Source organism: Vombatus ursinus, unplaced genomic scaffold (genome assembly GCF_900497805.2).
Source record: "Vombatus ursinus unplaced genomic scaffold, bare-nosed wombat genome assembly UNPS02011431.1, whole genome shotgun sequence".
Classification (NCBI taxonomy): Eukaryota; Metazoa; Chordata; class Mammalia; order Diprotodontia; family Vombatidae; genus Vombatus; species Vombatus ursinus.
The window spans coordinates 374,169-398,534 of NW_020951209.1; the positions used below are offsets into that span (position 1 = coordinate 374,169).

Sequence of the window (24,366 nt, forward strand, 5' to 3'; positions counted from 1 at the left end):
TAGGAGTTATCTAAGGATGTGTTGGAGCCAGCTTGAACTAACTAGTGACAGCTGACTATGAAATTTTCATTGTGAGCATTTGTACCTCAAAATCAGCAAATGCTACAATTCAGGGTTTGATTTATTATTTTGTTAATTTCCTAGACTTAAGAAAGTGATAGAGAAACTGTTAAAATGAAGATTAAGCTTAAAACTGTCTAAAGCAGACATTTCCTTTTTTCTGGAGAGCCAATTATCAAACATTTACCAGCACAGCCCTGGAGTTATCCCTGAATCAGCTGTTTGTGTAGAGTTAGACCACCAACTTGTTGGGGCAAAGATCAGAATTAATCAAAAGCAAGAAAAATAATGAGAAAAATACATAGTGAACAATCGAAACAACACAATCCAGAAATATTTATACAAGTACTCAGCAATGGAAAATGGACACCAGAAATAATATTGACATCAATTACAATAATGCAGTTTAACTGCATAAATAATATTGTCACAGTAGAAGACTAAACAATTCCAAAAGGCACCATAGTGAGCCAAACAAGCATTTATTATGTGCCTACTATATGCTAGGCACTATGCTAAGTGCTTGGCATACAAAGAAAGGTAAAAAAAAAAATGGCCTCTTTTCTCAAGGAACTCACAGTCTGATGGGGGAACCAACATGTAAACAACTTTGTATAACCAAAATATATACTGGATAAATTGGAAATAATCAACAGAAGGAAATCACTAGAATTAAGGGGGACTGAAAAAGACTTGTTGGGGGCAGGTAGGTGGTGCAGTGGATAGAGCACTGGCCCTGAAGTCAGGAGGACCGGAGTTCAAATCCAGTCTCAGACCAAACACTTGACACTTACTAGTTGTGTAACCCTTGGCAAGTCACTTAACCCCAATTGCCTAAAAAAAAAAAAAAAGAAAGAACGAAAGAAAGAAAGAAAAAAAGAAAAACACTTCTTGTAGAAGATGGGATTTTAACTGAGACTTAAAGGAAGCCAGGGAAACAGCCAGTGAAAATGCCCAAGTTCAGGAAATGGAGTGTCTGTGAGGAATAGCAAGGAGACAGATCACACTGGATCACAGAGTAAGCACATGGTGGAGAGAAGGTGTAAGATAACTGGAAAGGTGAGAAGGGGCCAACTTACAAAGGGCATTAGAGGACAAAGAGAGGATTTTATATTTGATTCTGGAGGTAATAGGGAGCCACAGGGGTTTACTGAATAATGAGGTGACATGGTACCATGACCAGTTTGACAGCTGAGTAGAAAATGGTCTGGAAGGGAAGAGACGGCAGGCCAGCCAACCAGAAGGCTATTATAATCATGAGGTGATGAGAGCCTGGGCCGGGGTGGTAGTTGTGTCAAAGGACAGAAGGGGACGTATAATGAGAGATGTTATGAAGGTAGAAGTGATAGAACTGGCTATTGGAGGGGGGTGAGAGAGAACTGAGGTGTGGAGGATGACACTAAGATTGAGAGCCTGGGTGACTACAAATATTTGATTTACTTAGCAAGCAGTGAGAGATGGCAGCCAAAGGCAACACTGTTTAGAATATAAACTTGTTTGTAAAACTTTATGGATCATGGATGCTTATAAACAATAATCCCATAAAGCAGAGATAAATAGTGGGAGTTGGCCAAGGTGGAGACAGACTCACTCCAGTAAAAACCTGAAATTTGCACTGTCTCAAATACTGGTCAAGAAATACATTGAGAAACTACAGTGACTGCTTCAACCTCATAACTGTAGAAAGTCAGCCAGAAGCCCCACAAATTGCAGGAAAGGCAATCTCTAGCAAAGCCAGGCCCAGCACAGGCAAACAAACCTATAGCTTCACGTTGTAACCAGAACTGGGCCAGAGACACATTTGGCCTTCAGGACTCTGTGTCCAGAGGCAACAAGAGTGTAGGACTCCTCCAAGAGAGTTCCAGCATGGTTGGAAATTTCTTTCTTTCTTCCTTCCTTCCTTTTTTGTTTCTTTGTTTGTTTGTTTCTTTCTTTTTTCCTTCCTTCCTTTCTTTTTTTTTTCCCTTCGAGTCAATTGGGGTTAAGTGACTTGCTCAGGCTCACACAGCTAGTGTCAAGTGTCTGAGGCCAGATTTGAACTCAGGGCTTCCAGACTCCAGGGCTGGTCCTCAATGGTTGGAAATTTCTAGTAGGGTATGTTGGAAGCCCAGGAGAGCAACAGTGTCCAGTGCAGCTTGGCAAAGTTCAGATTGGAACAGCCCAGACACTCAGGGGCTCCAAGGTCCCTAACATTCTTTCCTGAGACTCCCCTGAGGGCCTTGAGATCTCAAAGCTCTGAGCCTCAAATATTAAGGAGGACCAAACCCCAGGAGTTAGGATCAATTGCAGGAGCCTGGGCTTTTATATAATAATAATAATAATAATAATAATAATAATAATAGTCACACCAATAACTATTAACTTGCTATCTTTTAATTTTTTTTTTCTTGAGAGGGTCTTAGGAGACTAGATTTCTTTGGTATCAGGGATTTCCAAAATGAAAGCTTCCTAGAAAAAATCAGGTCTGGACCTGATATGTAACTTATAATCTGAAAGAGCTCTCTGGAATATTGCTGGGTTAAGTTCCTTGTCCATCTTCACATAGCCAGTATGTGTCACAAGTAGGACTGGAATACAGGTTGATCCTCAGTTCTCTATCTTTGTTGCTTCTCTTGTTCATAACATCACAAATAATAATAACCCAGCTGGATTTTTGTGCATCACTGCTCTGTTCTTCTGGCTCTGCTTCTTTGTTTCATACTAAAAAGGTCTTTAATTGATCTTGCCGTTCCGTCAAACTATCAGCTTAAATCTTTTCCCTTTCAAAGCCAAATTCCTATAATAAGTCTACACTTATTGACTTGATTTCCTCACTTCCCACTCATTTATCAGCCTCTCCCCATCTCTTTGTTTTGCCCACAAAAATCATATGAAAGAATTTATTAAATGTGTTGCTTGAGCAAAGCCATATCCAAAGCATTTCTTTGATCTGCATCTAGTAAGCATGTCAGAAAAGGAAATTAACTTTAAGATTAATTCTGTATTGATCCTTTCTTTATATTGCTGTCATTTTTCAATAAATGCCCCCCACCTGCTTATACAGGCCCAGTAGAACCCACCTATGTAACAATGATGAGTTTGTTAAATAAAAGAAATCAGCATTTTGGCTGTTTATATTTATGTGCCACAAATTGTTGAGCTAGTCCCCAATCGATGGACACTTGCTTTGCTCCCAATTCTTTGCTGTGACAAAAAGTTGTATTATAACTGCTTTTGTATATATGGAACCTTTCCCTCTGTTTTCCTTTAGAGTAGCCTAGTAGTTATATGACTGGGTCAAAGGATACACACATTTTAATGATTTTTTCCAGTATAGTTCCAAATAGTTCCCTAGTGGTTGGTCCAAATCATACCTTGACCAATAAGGCATTTGTGTTCATTTCTTCCCATAGCCCCTCCAACATGTATCATTTTTATTTTTTGTCATCTTTGACAATTTGATGAGTATGAGATTAAAATTCAGTTGTTTTAATTTGCATATTAATAATGAATTTAAGCAATCTTCCGTATGGTTTTTGGTAATTTGCATTTCTTTTCTTTTTTAAAAAAGTAATTAATTAATTTTTTTTAATTGTTTATTTATTTTTAGTTTTCAACATTCACTTTTATGAGATTTTGAGTGCCAAATTTTTCCCCCTTCCTCCCATCCCACCTCCCCAAGACAGCATGCAATTTGATATAGGCTATACATATATAATCATATTAAACATATTTCCACATTAGTCATGTTGTGAAAGAAGAATCAGAACAAAAGGGAAAAACCATGAGAAAGAAAAAAGAGAAAATAGTATGCTTTGATCTTCATTCAGACTCCATGGTTCTTTCTCTGTATGTGGATAGCATTTTGCATCATGAGTCTTTTGGAATTGTCTTAGATCATTATATTGCTGAGAAGAGCTAAGTCTATCATAGTTGGTCATCGCACAATGTTGCTGTTACTGTGTACAATGTTCTCCTGGTTCTTCTCACTTCACTCAGCATCAGTTCATGTAAATCTTTCTGGTTTTTCTGAAGTCTGCCTGCTCATCATTTCCTATAGAACATTAGTATTCCATTACATTCATATACCACAACTTGTTCAGCCATTGCCCAACTGATGACCATCCCTTCAATTTCCAATTCCTTACCACCACAAAAGGAGTGGTTTGCATTTCTTTTCTTGAAAATTGCCTGTTCATATCCTTTGACCAATTGTCTGTTGGGGAAATGACTCTTTTTCTTATGTATTTTCCATATATTAATAATGATACCTAACATTTATGTAGCACTTTAAGGCTTATAAAGTACTTTACAAATGTTATTTCATTTGATTTTCACAACCACACGAGTTAAGTACTATTACTATATCCATTTTACAGATGAGGAAACTGAGGCAGACAGAGCTTAAGTGACTTGCCTAGAGTCCCACAGCCAGTGAGCATCTGAGGCTAGACTTGAATTCAGGTCTTCTTGACACCAGGTCTAGTGTTATGACTAAGTCACCTAGCTGCCTCTTAACCAAGCCTTTAATACTACAACCTAAGATTTTGCTAGAAATTGGAGTCCAACAAAATCCACTTTTCTTCTATTCTTAAAAACTGGAACAACATTTGCCCTTCTTCTGTCCTGTGGAGCCTCACCCATCTTCCGTAATCTCTTAATTGTCATTTATCCAAACAAGGCCTACTAATCACATCTGCCATTTTTGTTTTGTTTTTGTTTTTGATTTCAGTAATCTGGAAAGTAGTTTACCAGGGTCTGGTGACTTGAATTTATCAAGAACAGCTAATGCTTTCCTACTATCTTCTCTGCTTACCATGGTTTTCAACTCCTTTTCACCTGTGTATGTTCTGTCTTTTCCAGCCCAAAGATCATTCTCCTTAGCAGAGAAGATATCAGCATTCATGTTCTATATTACCTTTTTGCTTCTAAACTGTGTAAGAAGATACAAAGTGAGATCAGTCAAGTGACTATATAGCAGAAATAAAAAGAATAAAAGAGCAGTTCTAGCAGGTGTTTCAGTAGCTCTCCTTTATCTCTGGGGAGACATAGATATTCTCATGGGGGAAGCAAAATTGTGAGGTACTAGAATTACTCTTAGATCAGGGGTGGGGAACCTGTGGCCTTGAGGCCACATATGTCTAGGTCCTCAAATGCAACCATCTGACTGAATCCAAACTTCACGGAACAAATCCTTCTATTAAGGGGATTTACCAGAACATAACTAGCTGGAGTAGATCAGGGGTAGATCCTTTTATTAAGGAGATTTGTTCTGTGAAGTTTGGATTCAGTCAGATGGTCCCACTTGAGGACCTAGAGAGCCACACGTGACCTCAGGGCTGTAGGTTCCTCACCCCTGCCTTAGATCATCTCTACTGCAGAAAGAGACTAGGAAGTTGGTGAGATCAGAGTACAGACACATCAGTTTAGGGGTCCATTTTCTTTCATTTACCCTTGAGTCTTCCTGAGATGGCAGTAGAAAGCTACTGTGACATGTCTTAGCCCTTGAGATTAGGGACTTTTTACTCGATATATAGGTAACTAGGGCACATGGCAGTTGCCTTTGGAGCTAGGATGGCTGCTTGTCTTATGGAGGAATGGCAGCTTGCTTTGGAATTAGAGATGACCAGACCCTGGTCATCATCCCTCTCTGCCATAGTTTGGGGCTCCATCAGTGAGTCAAAAAAGGCTGAGAGGAGACCATAGCCAGCACCCCCCAAATCCACTCAGAGACTTGGGTGGTAGAGATAAGCATGGCTGAGGCAAGTCCAGAGAGGCAGGGACTGATGACTATTAAAAATAGGTGAGATGGAGAGGAAGTCAGTTCTCTGTCACTGTACTACTCTTGCTTCCCATTTGTTAACCCTTATTCTGAGAGGGATCCAAGACATGCAACTTCTTCCTTCATCTTTTCTGTAGACAGTGGGAGCAGGTGGTTATGGATGATCTCCCAGCATCCCAGAGTTTCCAGAGATGGTTGGGTAAAAGAGGGCTCTATGTCCAAATGCTTAACAGTTTTTCTTTATTTTTTGCTATGCATCCCTCCCCCCTTTTTTGCCATAGTATGTTGAATGCTAGTGCTCTATGAATGTGGAAATGTCAGAGGAGGAGAGAGGAGATGATGGGATATAGTTCAACTAAGAAAAAGATTCCATATGTTGGGTAGTAGCTAAAGCCATCAATTTACTATTTTTAATATTTATAATTTTAAGCAATATTTCATATACCCTAATTTAAAATCCAAACTTGGCCACTGCACCAAAAAAAGATGTATATGTGTAGTGGGGTGGGGTAGAGTGGGGTAGAGTTATGGTTGAAAATAGTCTAAGCATTTTCAGGATGAGCATCCTCTGGTGGCCAGTGGGGGATACTGTCACCTTTTGGAAGGCTGGACCACACTGAAGTGATTCCTGGGTTGATGATTCAAGGAGAGCACCATCTTGTGGATAACTAAAATATGCCAGATGTACCTCACTTTTGATAGGATCAAGCTGACCCCAATGAATGATGGCTGGGATGATGTCTCAGAATTCTTTTCTAAGATTTGTATACAAGAATGAGCATCCAGAGTAGGATGACCTTGGGAAGGATGGATCTGAATACAACTTGTAATAATTTAAGAGATTTTAAATACATTTTTGGATTACTAAGGATTATAGGAGAAATAAATAACAGGGCTCCCTATACATAGGAATCCAGTTTGGAACTGGTGCATTCACTGATATATACAAACATTAGATCCCAGTCCTTAAAATGTGGACCAATAGAAGGTCTTTGTTTTTGTGCCAGCTGAGGAAGGTAATGTCTTCACCAGGAACTGTCAAGGCGTAGAAATAGTAGTGTAGATAGCAGCAATTGCAACATATATTTAGAGACATTTCTAGATCTTTTCTATTTCCAGAGTGGGAGACACCTAATAAAGTGGGACTGCCATCAGTGTAGATTCTTGAATTTTGCCATATTTAAGTAAGGACTCATAGTTCATTCATAAGGAGTTTTTCTGGAATTCAGAACTGAGGGAGAGAATTGAGGACAAATTGGAAGAGAAAGTCCATTGGATGAGTAAAAAGAGGCATAGCACAGTTTTTAATGGATGAAACCTGTCCAGGGAAGGAAAATGTCTAGGTAGTTTGAGGATTAGAGGAACTTTGCAGGAGAAAGAGGGGAGAAGCCATTGCCAGAAGTGAAAAGTTTCATCAGATGCCATTGCTGGTGGAGGACTGTGCAAGATGGTATGTTCTCTATCTCATCCTCACTCCTTTTAATCCTCTAAACAATGGGCTGGGGCAGTTAGGTGGTGCAGTGGATAGAGCACCAGCCCTGGAGTCAGGAGGACCTGAGTTCAAATCCAGCCTCAGACACTTGACACTTACCAGCTGTGTGACCCTGGGCAAGGCACTTAACCCCATTGCCTAGCCAAAAAAAAAAAAAAAAAAAAAAGGTCATATATTTGAGTTCAAAATGTCAACTTCACAAGCACAAGCTAGGTAATAGATCCACACCCCCCTCACAAAAAAAAAAGATCTAAAGGCTTTAGAGAACTGTAAATTTAATAACTAAATGATATGACATGGAAGTCATAAAAACTATGATTTTAAGCATAATGTTCAGGAATGAGTTGGGCTCAACGTCCTCCCTTGGAGTCCCTTCCAACTCCATAAGTTTTTAAAAAAAGGAATTTCAACATGCAAATTGTCCAAACAACTGGTCAGTCTTAATACTCATGAGCTTTCTTTGTCCATTCAATCCTATATGTTTTCCCTTATATGGTAATAGTCAACATTTACTCTATTGTTCTGGTTCTGTTCATTTCACTTTGAATTATTTCATTAAGTCCTTTCTGGTTTCTTAATATTTCTCATACTTATCAATCTAAATTATATTATAGTACCATTATTTTAATATGCCACAGTTTATTAAGCCATTCCCCTAATCCCATTTTGTTTGTTTCCAGTATTGTTCAATTATAAATAATGACAATAAAAAATCTTCGAATAGGTAGCTCTTCATCTTTCTTTTTGATAATGCTTTTAGGATACATCTTTACAAATATAATCATTGGGTCAAAGGACATGATTATTTTTATAACTCCTGTAATGTACTATCAGATTGCTTTCTAAAAACATACTAGGAGTTTGCAATTCTACCAACAAGGTATGAACTTACCTATTTCTTCACAATTGTGCCAGCATTTTTGGATTGCTACTTTAATCATTTTTGCTAATTGAGTGGGCATTATTGTATCTCAAAATTATTTTAATTTGCATTTCGTTGATTATTAGTGAGCATGAGCATTTTAGATTTTTCTACAATATGGTTTAATCTTTTTTCTTTTAATCAGTCAATTTCCGCTCCCTTCGAGACTGAACTCTGCCTTGTGACAAAGGAAAACAATTCACAATTAAAATAATCAGGGAGTTTACTTGGAATTACAGTTGAATATTTTTAACAGTTTCTTACAAATTTTAGTTTTTATCTGTCATATTTACCATAATATTTCAATCTGTTATTATCTTTATCTTGATTTCACCTATGTAGATATGGCTATAAATGTATACACCTATATCTATACATGTCCATATCTGTCTATGTCTGTCTGTCTATCTATCTAATACTTCTTAGCTACCATTTGCTCCCTTTGCTGCTTGTAATAGTCTGGGAAAAACTGAAGGAGAGAGAAGTGCTTTTCATATATTTCAGAGAAAAGAGAATAAGCTGAAGGCATCTCTCCTTTTTTAATCCTCTCTCTGTCTCTGTCTCTCTGTCTCTCTGTCTCTCTCTCTCTCTCTCTCACACACACACACACACACATTTTTCTTGCCACAGTCGTGGCTAAGGTATCAATAAAAGGATTCCTTCATTATTCTAAAGTGCCCATGTCTTTCATTGCTGAGCCAGCAGACAAGGTATCTCTGTACATATTCCACAGGATTTGAGTCTGTGTAGATGGTTATGTATGCATGCATGTATGTATGTGTTCATGTAGCTATATTTACTATAGATATAGACTTTATGGTCAGACATTTTTCATTTCTGTATACTAGTGAAAGACAGCTAAGAAAGATGAGCTGCTGATTTACGTGAGCAGAGGACATTTCTATAACGGACAACCCTTAAAAATCTAACTCGTAAAACCACTGGAAGTTCTTGAAATTTTTTCTTGTTCAGGGAAGTGGGTAGAGCCACAGATGTTGAAACGTTAGTTGGAAAACGTTCAGAGTATTGTTCACTGAATTATAGCGTTCCAGGAATAACGATCCCCATGAAGCTCAGATTTCACTCAACTCACATCCAGTTTTTTTCTTAGATGCCTTCGTATGTCTTTCAGGGAATATGCATGCAAACAACTGGTGCTTCAGAAGAGTCCCAGCACCTCCAGGCACTGCTCTGGTAATCTTATTGCAAATGGGCTCAACTCTTTCATGCCTTAGAATAATAAGAATAAATGAGCAGCAATTTCAGTTGTGGTAATTATTTTTGCTGCTTGAGTTTTCTTTTTTTGGAAGGAGGGAAGATAATCTAAGACAATATGTGAAACCTCTAAAACATCAGCCACAACTCCCTTGCATGTATTTGTGTCTGTCAGTGTTTTCTAATCTAAAATATGATTAAATTGAAGGGTTAAAATATATGTGTAGACACACATGTATGCACATATATATGTATATATTAAATCAATGTGTTAGAATAAACTTAGGCATAAATACACTTCTGTATGTAAGTATATATAATACACACGTGCAAATGTAGCTACATGTACACCCATTTCTACACCAATGGCTTCATGTGCATGTGTGTATTTTTTTTTTCCGTATTTTGCTAGGCGATGGGGTTAAGTGACTTATCTAGGGTCACACAGCTAGTAAGCGTCAAATATCTGAGGCCAGATTTGAACTCAGGTCCTCCTGACTCCAGGGCCAGTGCTCTATCCACTGCACCACCTAACTGCCCCTGCATGTATATATTTTAACAAATTGATTTCATCTATAGATATATACATAGATGAATTTATATGAGTGTAAGTATGTATATTTTAACTTATCAATTTAATAACAATCCAACTATATATAGAAGAAATATCTAAATCAATATAAACACTCATCTCCTACTATGAATTCTGAGCTCCACCTTGCCCTGCTTCCTGAATCCATCCCACCCCTTGTTCCCTCTGCTTCTCTCTTCTCTTCTCCTGTTTGTGGATGTGGCCCATTTCTGCCACCAGATTTAAACTCCTGAAAGGGGGCCGTATCTAATTCACTTTTGCACATCCTACAGCACATGTCTGGAAATTAGCAGGTGCTCAATAAGAATTCTTTTTTAATTTATGGAATTGAATATGATTCAATTCACATGTTTCACTGACTTTACTCCATGCATTTGAAGTTAAGGCTTCGTGGCTGTAATATGTATACCTACGTGTCATGAGGGAACAGTTCCCTAATCAAACCACATCAACTAGCCCACTTGGTCCATTTGTTGCTGTCAGATTGAATCACAATCCACTTGCTAGGAAAGGCCATCACTGCTTCCCAATCTTCTCTCAACCCCACGTGCTGTTTAGAACACTATGCCCTCTCATCTTGTGATGATCTGTCTTTCCTTCTTTCAAACAGTTCCAAAAATCCCATCTCCCCTTCCCAACTATTGCTGACTAACTGGGTATAAGATGATTTCCCTGAGCCCCACCCTGTCAGAATATGTACCTCCTGATGACTCACTTTCTTCAATTACATCAAATTCACTTGCCCCATTACTGATTTATAGTTCATATATGCTATATGCCAGCTAAGTGTTTTTGTATTTTGGTGAGACCATATTTCCTTTAATATGTATGGATATGTAATATTAAAGAAATGTTGCTGGTCTTAAGAGGTTAGGCCCCTCCTCCTTTCCTCCTCCCTCACTATACCCACTCCCTCTCTTTAAGGGGTCCATCTTTTCTAGACCCAGGCCTGAGGTCCCGACTAGGTTCATTCTTGAGGGGAAGGAGGGATAACAGGAGGTTTAGGCTCTCTTTCCTCACACTCCTCTGTGCTCTTTAACCCCCTACCCCAGTGCCTTGAAGACAAATTATGTAAAGCTAAGGTTATTGACTTATGTCTACCTCTTCCACAAGCTGAGGAGAAAAAAGGTATTCATTATATAATGGGAATCAGGTTGGGACAGGTATTTATTTCTTACCATAAAAGAAATGCTAAATCACAAAATACTCATAAGCACAAAATGATACAACTTAAAACAACATTCATTTACTTAACTTATAACTACTGTTGAAATATCTTGGCAGGCTGATATGTAAATTTCATCCAAAGTTTCATAAAGCATTTTCTGGGATCAGGCATTTTGCATTTCACCTTGGCTCTGCGTTGTCCAAACAACCCCCAATATTCTTCTGCTGGTAAGACTGCCCAGGCTTGTGCAAAGCCCTTAACAAAGGGTGGTTGGCTTCTCTGATTCTAAACCCTGCTGACAGCCAACTCCATTTATTTGACCCAGCATCTTGAGACCACAAGGTCACATCCAAGGCTAGTCACATCCATGTGGAAGCTGATGTTTGGTCATCTACTCAAGAAAGGAAACACAATGCAGGAAATGCTGCCAGAGGCCTAAGCCCAAGGTCACCTAATCAAGTCCATGGTATATATGGGAATGGTAATAGAGGGAGAACACAGCCTGTATCCACCAACTCCTCCTCAGAGAGGCCGGAGACAGAGTACACCACTGTCAGTTCTGCTATAACACTTGTTTTGAAAATGTGAAGTTGTTCTAATGTAATTGAGGTGTTAGGGAACAGTTTGAGCATAACACAAATTTTGGGTTTGTTTATGTACAATTTTGTCTGTGAAAAACCATAAGAATACAGAAAACTGTGCCACTTCATAATAACTCACAATCTGCAAACCTTGCATTTCCACAAACTTCTGGCCTTTTTCCAGGTAAAGTGCTATATTTCTTATATATCTTCTGGCCAGTAGCAGTTGTAGGCAGACCACAACAGATGCCATCGCTATTTATTATGGTATTTCTGTATTTGTAACCATTTAACATGCATGAAACTATGCTAATGTTATATTAAGTTCATATCTTTTTTTCACATATCCCTGACAAAGTTTTTGAATGATGTGCCCCAACCTCATTTTTCCCATAAGCCCTGTGACTTTTATTGCCAAATTTTGCATCATATGGTGATTTTTTGGTGATATATGTTACATTAAAGCAGAACTGAATTTCCCTGCCACTGGTAAATATAAGAGCAGAGACCAAGCCAGAAGTTTTCTCTTCTTTAAAAAGGTGCACTGTATCATTGCCTTCTCGGGTTCAGCAACCAATGAGGGCATCACTTTGTCATTTCAAAGCAAGGAAGCATTTATTATGAAGTACCCACTGTGTTCCAAGTGTGTGCTAAGTGTTTTACAAATATTATATCATTTGCTTCTCACAACAACCCTGAGAGGTAGGTACTATTATTATCCCCACTTTACAGATGGGAAAACCGAGGCAAACAGTTTGTTTGTTTAAAGTGACGTGCCCAAGGTCACACAGCTACTGTCTGAGGCTAGATCTGAACTTAAGTTGTCTTGACTTCCAGCCTAGTATTAAATCCACCATGCCACCTAACTACCTCACCCATATCTTTTGGCTCTGAGCAGAAACAAATGCTGAGTTACCATGTCTCTGTAGTCCCCAGACATTTTCAGCAGAGTTCTAGGCACATACTTCTTGGGATGCCCCCATGGGCCAATTCAGTTATATAGGCATGAATTGAGGAAGAATGGAGTGGAGGGAAAAGAGGAGTATGGGCATAGTGAAAAGTGTAGTGACCTTAGAGTTAGAAGACCTGAGTTCAAAGCCTAGCTCTGGTACTAGTCCTATGTGTCCTTCTATTCAATCTCTCTGAGCCTCAGTATTCTCATCTATAAAATAGGGGTAAAACAGGTAAACTACATACTATATGTATGCTATTATTATTACTTATCTATCTCAGCGTGAACTCTAATCTCTTCCAATGCAGAGACCACATCTGCCTAACTGACTTTGTTAAAATTTCCCTTGATTACATCTTTTTATCTCCAGGAAGGAGCATTTTCTCACTTTCCCACCATCCCACTCCCAGGCATCTCTCTTACACCTTAAATTGTAGAGTGAGTTCAAATCTTCATTAATAGATTTTCTTCCTCAGTAGTTCCTTATGCCAATGAAATCACAGGTCTACTAAAACAAAATCTATCTTAAGAGTCAGCTCCCATAATTCTGTCTTTTCAACAATGCACAATGTTCCTAGAAGGAATGTGTCAATCAGCTCTCCTATGGATCCCCTCCCCTCCTGTGACTTCTCAAACCAAAACACATTCCCCTCTAGGTGTTGTCTATTTGAATATAAGGTCCTTAAGAAGAGGAACTGTTTTGCCTTTGTATTTGTAACTCCCATGCTTGGCATTATGATAATAATAATAGCAATAACAGCAACATTTATATAGTGCTTGCTACGTTACAGAAACCGTATTAAGTACGTTGCAAATATTAACTCATTTGAGCCTCACAACAACCCTGCAAGGTAGATGCTGCTATTATCCCCATTTTATAGCTAAGGAAACTGAGATTAAGTGACTTGCCCAGAGTCACACAACTAGTAAGTATGTGAGGCAAGATTTTGAACTCAGGTCTTCCTGACTCCAGCTTAATTTTTTTTAAATTGCCATTCATTCATAGTGCAGCAGAAAAAAAAAAAAAAAACAACCAAGACATAGACCTTGCCTTCAAATAATCTGAGTTAGAGAACCTTCAAGGCTCAACTTAGGTGCTACCTCCTCATTTTTCCCAGCTGTTAAGGGTCTTCCTCAGATTTTTTCATAAACCTCTGATCTCTCCCTAGCCTTCTTCACTCCTTTCTTTGTATTTTACTTATCTGTCTAGTGTTGTATTTCTCTAGTAGAATATAAGCTTCTGGAGGACAAGGTTTTGTTTTTATCTTTGAATCACCCACCAGTGTTTAGGACCAAAGCTCATAACTAGGGTGGTGCTGTAAGGGTTTTGCGCCATAGCACTGAAAACACCAGTACCCCTTCCACAGAAGAAAGAACTGAGGTTAGCACCTGTTAGCAAGAAGTTAAAAGAGGAAGTTACCAAATGGCTCATTTCCTAACCTCAAATGACTTCTCTCCTGGCCCAGTCCCACTCTAGAATGACCTCCCAGCAGCCCAGGGCCCAGTGTCCCAGATTGAGAGCCTTATAATGTTCTATGCCATTTCACCTGGATGTAGCTTGGGCTGCCCCAGGGACAAAAATTGCTATTCACAAATGCCTACCATAGTGCGTTTCATACTTGCAGGGGTGGGAGGGAAGGGTGTAACAGATCTGTGATTTTATCAATGTCAGCAACTCCCTGTGTGGAAAATTCCCTTAACTAATGCAAATGAGTAACTCCTGTGACTTCTGGTCTTAGAGAGCTTCCTCAGGCACTGAGAGGGTAAATTCCTTATCCAAGATCATACAACTAGTATAGGCAGGCCTGAAACCAAAATCTTCATGACTCTAGATCTATCCACTACTCCATATTGCTTCTGATTGGTTCATGTCTTTTCATTTTGGTTTCCCAACTAACTTGCCAGTTCCTTGGGGTTATGGACCATGTCGAAATACTTTGTCTGCATCTCTCAGTACAATTAATACAGTGTTGAATACATTCCAGACTCTTCTCCAGGGAAGAGTCAGCTTCATCATTATTATTGTTGGTTTTTTTCCCATTAACATCTTTGTCTTAATTGTGTCTGTTGTTTTTCTGGTTCTGCTTACTTCATGCCGTATCATTTCTTCATTGTTGTCCTTTCTCAATACTATTCAATAACATTCATATACCACATTTTCCCCATCTCATGGATATCTATTTTGCTTCCACTTCTTTGATTCCACCAAAACATGTAAATGAACGAATATTTTAGTATATATGGGACCTTTTCTTTCTGTCTCTGAACTCCTTGGGCTATATGCCTGGATCAACAGATATCCATATCCCACCCTTAACTGGGGGAGGTACCCTATGGCTCTACATTCTGTCTACCGTATATAGAGCTCTCTTACCTATACACTCTCATTAGTTGAGTTCATCATCTCCCATAGAGTTAATTATCATCTCATTAAAGATGACTTTCTCCTCAGCTCTAGTCTCACATCTGCCTATTAGACATCTTGACCTAGATGCCCCATAGGCATCTCAACCTGTCCCAGAGCAAAGCCAAACCAACCCCTCTTCTGAAGTTCCCTGTTTCTTTCAAGGGCATCTCCATCTCGGAGTCACTCTCAGCTTTTCACACTCACTCGTCCTACATTTGAGTCAGTTGTCACGTCTTATCAATTCTACCTCCACTGCACATCTCACATTCATCTTTTTCCCTTCACTCATTTTATCACTACCCTGGTTGAAGCCCTCATTACCTTTTGCCCAGACTATTGCACTAGCCTCCTAGTTGAATTCATTGCTTAGGCTTAAGCCAGTCTGCTCCTCAACTCATCTAGCACACAGCTAGATCATATCATTCTCCTACTCAGTGAACTCCAATGGCTTCCAATTACCATTAAGATCAAATATCAGTTCCTCAGTATGGTATGTAAAGCCCTCAACAATCTGGTCTCAACCACCCTTCGCAGGTTTGTTTTATATTATTCTTCTTTGCAGACTCTATGATCTATCTACCCTACCAAGCCGTCTTACCGTTCCTTATAAACAACTTATCTCCTGTCTCCATGACTTTGTACCACATGTCTCCCATGCCAGAAACTCACTCCCTTTTCACTCTCTACCTCTTAGAATCCCTGATTTCTTTCAAAACTCAGGTCAAGCATCACCTTCTGTGTGACCCCACAGATGCGAAGGTCTTCCTCCTCAAAATTATCTTGAATTTATTTTGTACATGACTATATGTGTACATGTTTTCTCCCCCAATAGAATACAAACTTGAAGGCAGAGACTATTTTGCTTTGTCTTTGTATCTTCAGCATCCAACGTTATGCCTGGAACATAGGACCATAGACTTAGAACTGGAAGGTAATTTAAAGGCCATATAGTCTACGCTTTCCCCTTCCTGCCTCATTTTATAGATGAGAAGACTGAGTCTCATAGAGATTAAGTGGCTTGGCAAGGTCCCACGGGTAGTGGGGGCAGATCTAGAATTTAAGCTTCTTTGATTCCAGCGTCTTTCCAATGTACCACATTTGCCTCTAGGTACTTAATAAGTCCTTGTTGATTTATTAATATGGACTTTTTAGTAACATTTTAAATGTAATTCCAAATTGTATTCCATAATGGCTAGATCAGTTTATAGCTCTACCAACAGAATCAAACAGAAGATTTTGTATTTTATTCTATAGTTTATAGTTTATCCTAGACATAGTTGGGAACCACCATAATTTATTGAATAGATGGGTAATGTGGTCAGACCTGCACTTCATTGTCAGTTAAATAGAGGAAGGACCATAGTGGAGAGAGACCTGAGACAGGGAAACCAACCAGGAGGCAATTGCAAAAACCTAGGTATAAGGTAAAGAGGACCTGCACCAGGAACTTGGCAGTTTTGGAGGAGAGAAGGGGTATATACAGAGGAAAGAAGAGACACACGTAAGAAATGTTAAGAAAATGGAGTTAATAGGACTTGGCAACAGATTGGCTAGAGAGATGAAGAGTTGAAGATAATGCCCAAGTTGTGAATGAGGATGACTGGGAAGATGGCGGTGTCCTCTATAGTAATTAAGAAGAGGGAAGGGTTTGTGGCGAAAGATGGCAAGTTCAGGTTTGGATATGTTGAGATTAAGATGTCTAGAGGATATCCAGTTCTAGAGCATTGAATGTTCTGAGACTGGAAGCCAGGTGAGAGTTTAGGGCTGGATAAATACATCTGAGAATCATCTACACTGAGATGATAATTGGATCCTTGCCACGCTTGAGACGCTGCTGTAGTGCTAGCAGCTCATGCCAACTCATGTGCCACCCTTCCACATAGAAAGGGTTCCATTTGATCACCAAAGGAGATACTGAATATGTAATTTATCTGCCAGATGGTGATATACTACAGCCACCCGCCCAGTAGTCCCATCAGCAAACTCCGGCGAAAGAACCTCGCCAAAATAAAAGGCTGTAAAATTTGCACTAGCCACTAGAGGGCATTCCTATCTCCTGCTACCTATGTAACAAAAGAACCAAGCCTTTAAATTTTAGCCTAGTAATTGATATAGAAAATTGCTCAAGATTATTAAATCATGAAAGACCTATGGCTTGCTACCTCTTCATTCCACATCTGGAATCTTCTTTTCTTAGTTATAACCAAGCCATGTTCATTAGATTCAAATGAAGTGTTTTGGGGCCACTAAATTTATTACATAGATAAAAATGGAAAAGAAATAAATCAGGCATTCTTGCCTAGAACATTCATCCCCACAGTCTTCTGGTCTCCTACAACTCTGTATGGGTACCCTCAGGTCATGGGAAGTAGCTTCAGAAAGGGGGATGGGGCAGAGGGGAGGGGTATATCCTGGACCCTCATCCTAGATAGACGTTAGAGTTTATACAGGAAAGCAGAGTCAGTGAGAGAACAAAGGTCTGTTACCCTGCCCCTGTTCACCTTTTCCTCTGCACTCCATGATAGCTAACGGGCCCTGGCATTCTGGATTCTTCTCAGCAGTGATGACCCCCACAAACTGCATTGGCAGCTTACATCTCAGCACTCGGTTCTTTTCTTGACTCCTCACTCCTCCCCAGCATTGTTGGCAGAGAAACTCAGGCAGAGAAGTGTGCAAACCTAAGAAATCTGATTCCCCAAACTTTCTATGACTTGCTCACATGCCAGCCTCTTGCTGCCTGTGTGTAGTGTCTCTCTGCTCCCTGTGCCAAATAGCCTACAAGAAGTGTGTCAAGGGCAAAAGGGAAAGGGCAGACCTATACATTCGCCCACTAGAACTCACCAGATCCCTTCATCCAGCGTTATGTTTGTAAATGTTTAATAACCAGCTCTGGAGGGGATTGGGAGTATATAAATGACGTACTTTTATGTTCAATTTGAATTACTAACATTTTCTCTATCATTTTCTCAAGTTTGGGCAACAGAATAATAAATCAAGCCCCGATCTATAGCATTTGCCAATTTCTGCAATGTAAATGCTCAAACTGAAAATTCAGTAGTCTCATTCAAGCCTGTTCAAGGTGGTTTCAGCACACTCCTGAATATAGTTCATGTTAAGTAACTGAAATTTAACTTTTGCAGAGTGTTTTATGACTATACAATCTGGCAAAATAAAGATGATTCTGTACTGTTTATTTTTCTGTAGGTTTTTTGGAATCTCTGGATGACTTTTATCTTCTCAGCAGTGGTTTGGTCATGCTGCAGACCACCAACACCGTATTTAACTATACCCTGCTAAAACACGTGGTGCCAGAATCTCTTTTGGCCTGGCAAAGGGTCCGGATTGCCAATATGATGGCAGATGGTGGCAAGAGGTGGGCAAATATCTTTTCAAGATACAACTCTGGTAAGTAACCTTATAAATGAGCTTCCAGTCAAATAAGACAATTTTTCTTTGGTATCACAACATATGCATGTATATCTTTTGTTTCGAGATAGCCAATAATGGCAGGCCATGTTCTCCCCCATCTTAGGTACTTATAACAACCAGTACATGATCCTTGATCTGAAAAAAGTGAAGTTAAATGACAGTCTTGCCAATGAGACCCTCTTCATCGTGGAGCAAATTCCCACGCTCGTGGAATTCACAGACCAAACTGACGTTCTTAGGAAAGGTATGTACTTGGCAGAGGTCTGCTTGTACTAGTCAGGCTGGAAAAAAAAAATTAGACTAAGTTACCATAAACTGGTTGTCCAGCGCTGAGATCTGCACTGCATCCCTACAGTTTGAGGTTGAGACCTTGTAATTAGTCATTTATAATTTCTCACACCCCTTGGAGATTGGCCTGTTCTCTGATATTGCTGGATAAGTCACTTAAAACCTCACTGGTTCTTAGTTTCCCCATGTGTCAAATGGAACAAGTAGTGCTCAGGGGGATTACGGAAATTAATATCTAAATTTGAGAAGTCAGAGTTTTATAGAATAGATGGATTGAAAATTTTTTCCTTAGTCATCTACTGCTGTAAGCGCTCCTTTCCCAATGTTTATCCTACTTCCACCTCCTTCTTTCACTCTTCTCATCAGTGATCTCTCTGCCTGATGTTTGCTACTCCTTCCCTTGGTCCCATCCCAACCCTATTCCCACAGCATCCCACTCAACATCTGCCCATCCCTTCCACTATGTTTTCTGGATCTCTATTTAGTCTATAATTATCTGTATTTAGCTTATAATTAGATTATATTAGACTATATTTATTCTGGATCTCTATTTAGTCTATAATTACCTGTATTTAGCCTATAATTAGATTGTATTAGACTATATTTATTCTGAATCTCTATTTAGTCTATAATTAGCAAATATCTGTATTTAGTCTATAATTAGAATATATTAGAATATATTTATTCTGGATCTTTATTTAGTCTATAATTAGCAAAAATCTATATTTAGCCTGTAATTAGATTATATTAGGCTATATTTATTCTGGATCTATATAATTGGCAAACTTCCTTTCATTTTAGACCTCTTCCTTTCATGCACCTTCTATCTTTTGGCACTTACTAGGGCCTGACTCCCCTTGGAAGACACCACATCCCTGGCCATCCTTTCTAATACTGGTTGTGCTTTTTTTTCTCATACCCTTTTCCCCTTACCTGGTACGTGAGTTGGAATACTCCTTGCTCTCTGTTGCCACTTCCAGACTCTTCCTCTTCTTCCAGCACTTAGTAACCTTTCCTCCTTGAATCTTCACTCCAAATTTATCACCCAATCCAGATCCCAATGGCTATTACCTACCAACCTTCAAGACATTCTTTCCTTTCACAATAAGTTACGTGCCTGCTTATGGTGTCACTTCCTATCTTGACTCAACCGTCACTTTGGCTCTTCTTAGGGCTAGGTCCTTCCCTTTGCTATTAGCTTTGGCAACATAACTGAGTTTGAATCCCATTACCAGGTGCAACTTGAGCTTAGGAAAACTTGAAGATTCTAAGGAATTACAGCTATGCTGTTTTTGGTGGCCAATTCATTGGATAATCTTTTTTGGGGGAGGGGTGAGATACACTGGCACCTAAATTCCCCCAGAGGAGCATTCAAAGCCATCTGTCTTTTGGGGGATTCCACCAGATTGTGAATATTGTTGTAGTGTTATAGTGCAGCCCCAGGAAATTTATCTCCTAGTCTATAAATTGCTTTAAGATCTTTAGTTGAACTAAAAGACATCAGGATTTACATTAATGTAATGATCTTAATTCCTGAGGACTACCGATTAAATGGACTTTTTCTAGAAAAAAGAAAGATGGCATACTATGGATGCATAATAGTGCATATACTGTCAGACATGGTCAATGTGTAGATTTGTTCTTTTAGCTGTTTTTCTTTGTCACAAAGATATTTTCTATGTGGGAGTAGTAATTAAGAAATGATGGTGATATTTTAAAAATGAAAAGCATTAAAAAAAACTTTTAAAAAGATAATTGGCTAAACACTAGTTTAAAAAAAAAACGGATTCTAATGCTTCACCTTTTAAGTAAACTTGGAGATGCATTTACTTGGGGACCTTCCTCCAAGAAGAAGGGTCTATTGAAGTACCATTTTCTCAAGCTGTACAGTTTGTGTCCCAGTATAATTTCATTGTAACTTTTCCCATTATCAAAATGAATTACAACAAATAACTTCTCTTCTTTGTCTCTCTCCTTTTTTCTTTCTCTTCTTCCCTCCAACTCTTCTCCCTATCTTCAACCTCAATTCTGCCTCTACTCAGGATATTGGCCATCCTACAACATTCCTTTCCATAAGAGGACTTACGATTTGAGTGGCTACCCAATGATGGTTCAGAAATTCGGCTTGGTTTACTCTTACGACCTAGCTCCAAGAGCCAAAATCTTCCGCCGGGATCAGGGAAAAGTGACCAACATAGAATCCATGAAGAAGATCATGCGGTCTAACAGTATGTAATGCCCTTCTCTTCAGAACCTTATTTTTAAACACTTTCATTCTCCTACCTGTGAGTCATGAGAACTGTCCTTAAATTATGTGTTCATTGTGGAAGCCTCTGTGAGACAACACTTCATCCAGGGTATAGGTAGCACAGTACCTAATCCACCTGAGACAAATGAAATTTCATTCTCTTTTAAAAGAGGTTGTAAAATTTTAAAAAATAATTTTAAAAGATATTTAAACAAAAAATGTATACTTACAACAGGCCAAAAACCTGTAAGGCATGTTTAGTCACCTTTTCATTAACACATTCACTTTTCCAAGAAAACAAAATGAATTTACAAAAATTCAGGTTTTTTTTCAGTTTTTATTATTCTTCATCTCTCTGTAGTATTTGATCTTATTGACCTCTACTCCTAGATACTTTCTCCTCTCTGGTTTTTCCTGTTACTCTTGGTCATTCTTCATTCTCAACATATCTTTTAACTGTGGGTGTCCCTTAATAATCTGTCCTGAGCCCTCTCTTCACTCTATATAATCATATGACCTTAAGATGATAGATTTAGAGTTACAGGGGATGTTAGAGGTTGTTAAGTCCAACAAATGAGGAAAGTGAGACTGTTGAGGTTGTCCAGGGTTACCTTCATAGCTAGTGTCTGAGATGAGATTTGAACACGTCTTCCTGACTGCAAGTCCAAAGCTCTATCCATTAAATCCCTCTGCATTTATTCTTGGTGACTTCAACAACTCACATATCTGTTTAATTATCACATTAATTATGCAAATGTCTCCTAGATCTATATATTCAGACCTAGTCTCTCATGATCCTCAGTCCCATGTCACCAACTGCCTCTTGGATATCTCAAACTAAATATATTATGGGTCTCTCAAACTTAACAAACTCCAAACAGAAGTCATTATTTTCCCCCTCCAAACCTAACTCTCTTCTGAACTTCTTTATTTCTATTGATGGCATTAACATCTTTTCAAATCACCCAAGTTCATATGCTTGGTGTAAGCTTTGGTTCCTTCATCATATTCGCTCCTGCAACTCAGTGTGTGTTCCTAATGTCCCCTTCCCCCAATGCACATGTTGATGTTCCTCAAATATCCATACTTCCCAGTTCCTCCATCCACTCAGGTCCCATAAGTTTCTCCTCTGTTCCACCTCAGCTATATGCAGAGAGAATCATTCTCTTATGGGCTGGGGCTGACCTAGGCTGGTCCAGTAGTTCATTTTGGGGATTATAAAGAAATAAAACAGCTGTAGACCATTCAGCATTTACCAGACAGAAGTTTGCTTAAGAATAGCGTGGAAAGGAGACTCAACAAAGGTACAGCACTGGTTCAGATAGAAACATCTTTTCTTACCTTCATGTGGAAATACATATGGTCAGTCATATATGTTGGGTCAGATGGATGGTATTAGTGATTTAGTAGCTATTTATAGAGTCAATGGATTGCCCATTCTATATTTCTTGGAACAAAATGGCCAAGACACCATATTTGTTTTTGAAATAAGAATATATTTCAAGAGAAGAATATGTTCTTCTCAGGTGCTTTTCTAATTTCTCTGGTCTCTTTCCCTTGAAATGAGCCCAGAAACCCCACTGTGGATAATGGTTTTTCTTACTCTTCTTATTTTCTCAATCCCCTTTTTCTATTTTCTTAAATTATAAGAAGGATTCCTACCTCGAAGGAGATCCCTGTAATGCCATCGGCTACCAGGGGGAACTAAAGCTCAGCTACTTATACCTTATCTATAACACCCTTAATCTTACTATCACCTGCAAGTGTTTCATTTCCATGTTTAAGAACTCCAAAATTCTTTTATCCTAACATAATTTTCTATTATTCCATCTCCTTATCCTTACTTATCCCAAACTTATTCTCCTTTCTCACCATGATATCCAATCCCTCTGCCCCTAAATAGTTTCCCAGGCCACCACTCTTGCTCTTCTCCCTTACCAGTCTCAACTCCTTTGTAAACCAGCTCAACTGTATAGTACCCTCTGCTCTCAAATCCCCTTGCTCTCTTGTCCTATTACTGCTCAGACCTTCTCAACGTTTTGCATTTCTCTTCACTCACAACCAGCATCCTAATTCAAGCTCATCATCTCTTACCTAGACTATCATAATAGCCCCCAATTGGTCTCCCTGCCATTGGTACTGGTACTGGTAGTGGTGGTGCTGTCCTCCTTGCTGTCCCATGAATAAGACACTCCCTGTTTTGGCTCTGGGCATTTTCTCTGGTGCTCGCCATCCTCATCTTTGCCTACTGCCTTTTCTGGCTTCCTTTAACAGAGGAAAGACACTAATGAAGAGGGGTTGGGAAAACCTACCTATAGAAGATAGGATGTTAGTTTTGAATTATAATCCTTGTTCAGTTTATTACTCTACTGCTGGTAGCTTGGTGGAGCACCACATAGATAGGAGTGTGCAGGAACAGATTTACAGATCAATCTTGAAGGATCATTTTTTAAAATAAATTTATTTATTTGTTTTTAGTTTTCAACATTCACTTTACTAAGATTTTGAGTTCCAAATTTTCTCCCCATCTCTCCCCTCCCCCCACTCCAACATGGCATGTAAATTGATATAGGCTCAACATATACATTCATATTAAACCTATTTTCACATTAGTCATGTTGTAAAGAAGAATTAGAACCAAAGGGAGAAACCATGAGAAAGAAGAAACAAAAACAAAAGAGAGAGAGAGAGAGCAAGCAAATAATATACTTTAGTCTAATCAGACTCCATAGTTCTTTTTCTGGATGTGGACAGCATTTTCTGTCATGAGTCTTTTGGAGTTGTCTTAGATCTTTGCATTACTGAGAAGAGATAAGTCTATCAAAGTTAGTCATCATACAATATTGCTGTTACTGTGTGCACTGTTCTCCTAGTTCTGCTCACTTCGCTCAGCATCAGTTCATATAAGTCTTTCCAGGTTTTTCTGAAGTCCGCCTACTCATCATTTTTTTAAAAAACCAATTCTGGGATTCCAGTTCAACAATATAGAGTACAAGCCTTTGTCTCTGAAATTCTTTGTTTCTATATAAATAGCTACTTAATCACTTATACTAGTGTGCAATGACATTTCTTGACCCAGCTATTGTTCAATGAATCCAATAAGATATATTTCCCAATGATCAGCAATGACATCTAACCTTCCCTGAGTGGTCCTGCACTTCAATTTGCTGTGTTATCCATTCCGTGACCATGAATTCTCCTCCACCCTGCACAAGCAAAAAGAAACCCATGCTCTAAAATGATAAATGTCT

The 24,366-nt window shown here is 38.9% G+C and overlaps 1 protein-coding gene across 1 annotated transcript in view; it reads left to right on the top strand.

The window, feature by feature from the left end:
- The window catches only part of PLBD1 (phospholipase B domain containing 1), a gene marked incomplete at its 5' end in the record, with an annotated part of 82,661 nt that overhangs the window by 50,324 nt on the left and 7,971 nt on the right, over nt 1–24,366 (top strand). The window contains 3 exons of the mRNA XM_027856458.1: nt 18,355–18,555; nt 18,683–18,823; nt 20,910–21,095. Coding sequence (XP_027712259.1) covers nt 18,355–18,555; nt 18,683–18,823; nt 20,910–21,095 — 528 coding nt within the window. The remainder of the gene's footprint in view (nt 1–18,354; nt 18,556–18,682; nt 18,824–20,909; nt 21,096–24,366) is intronic.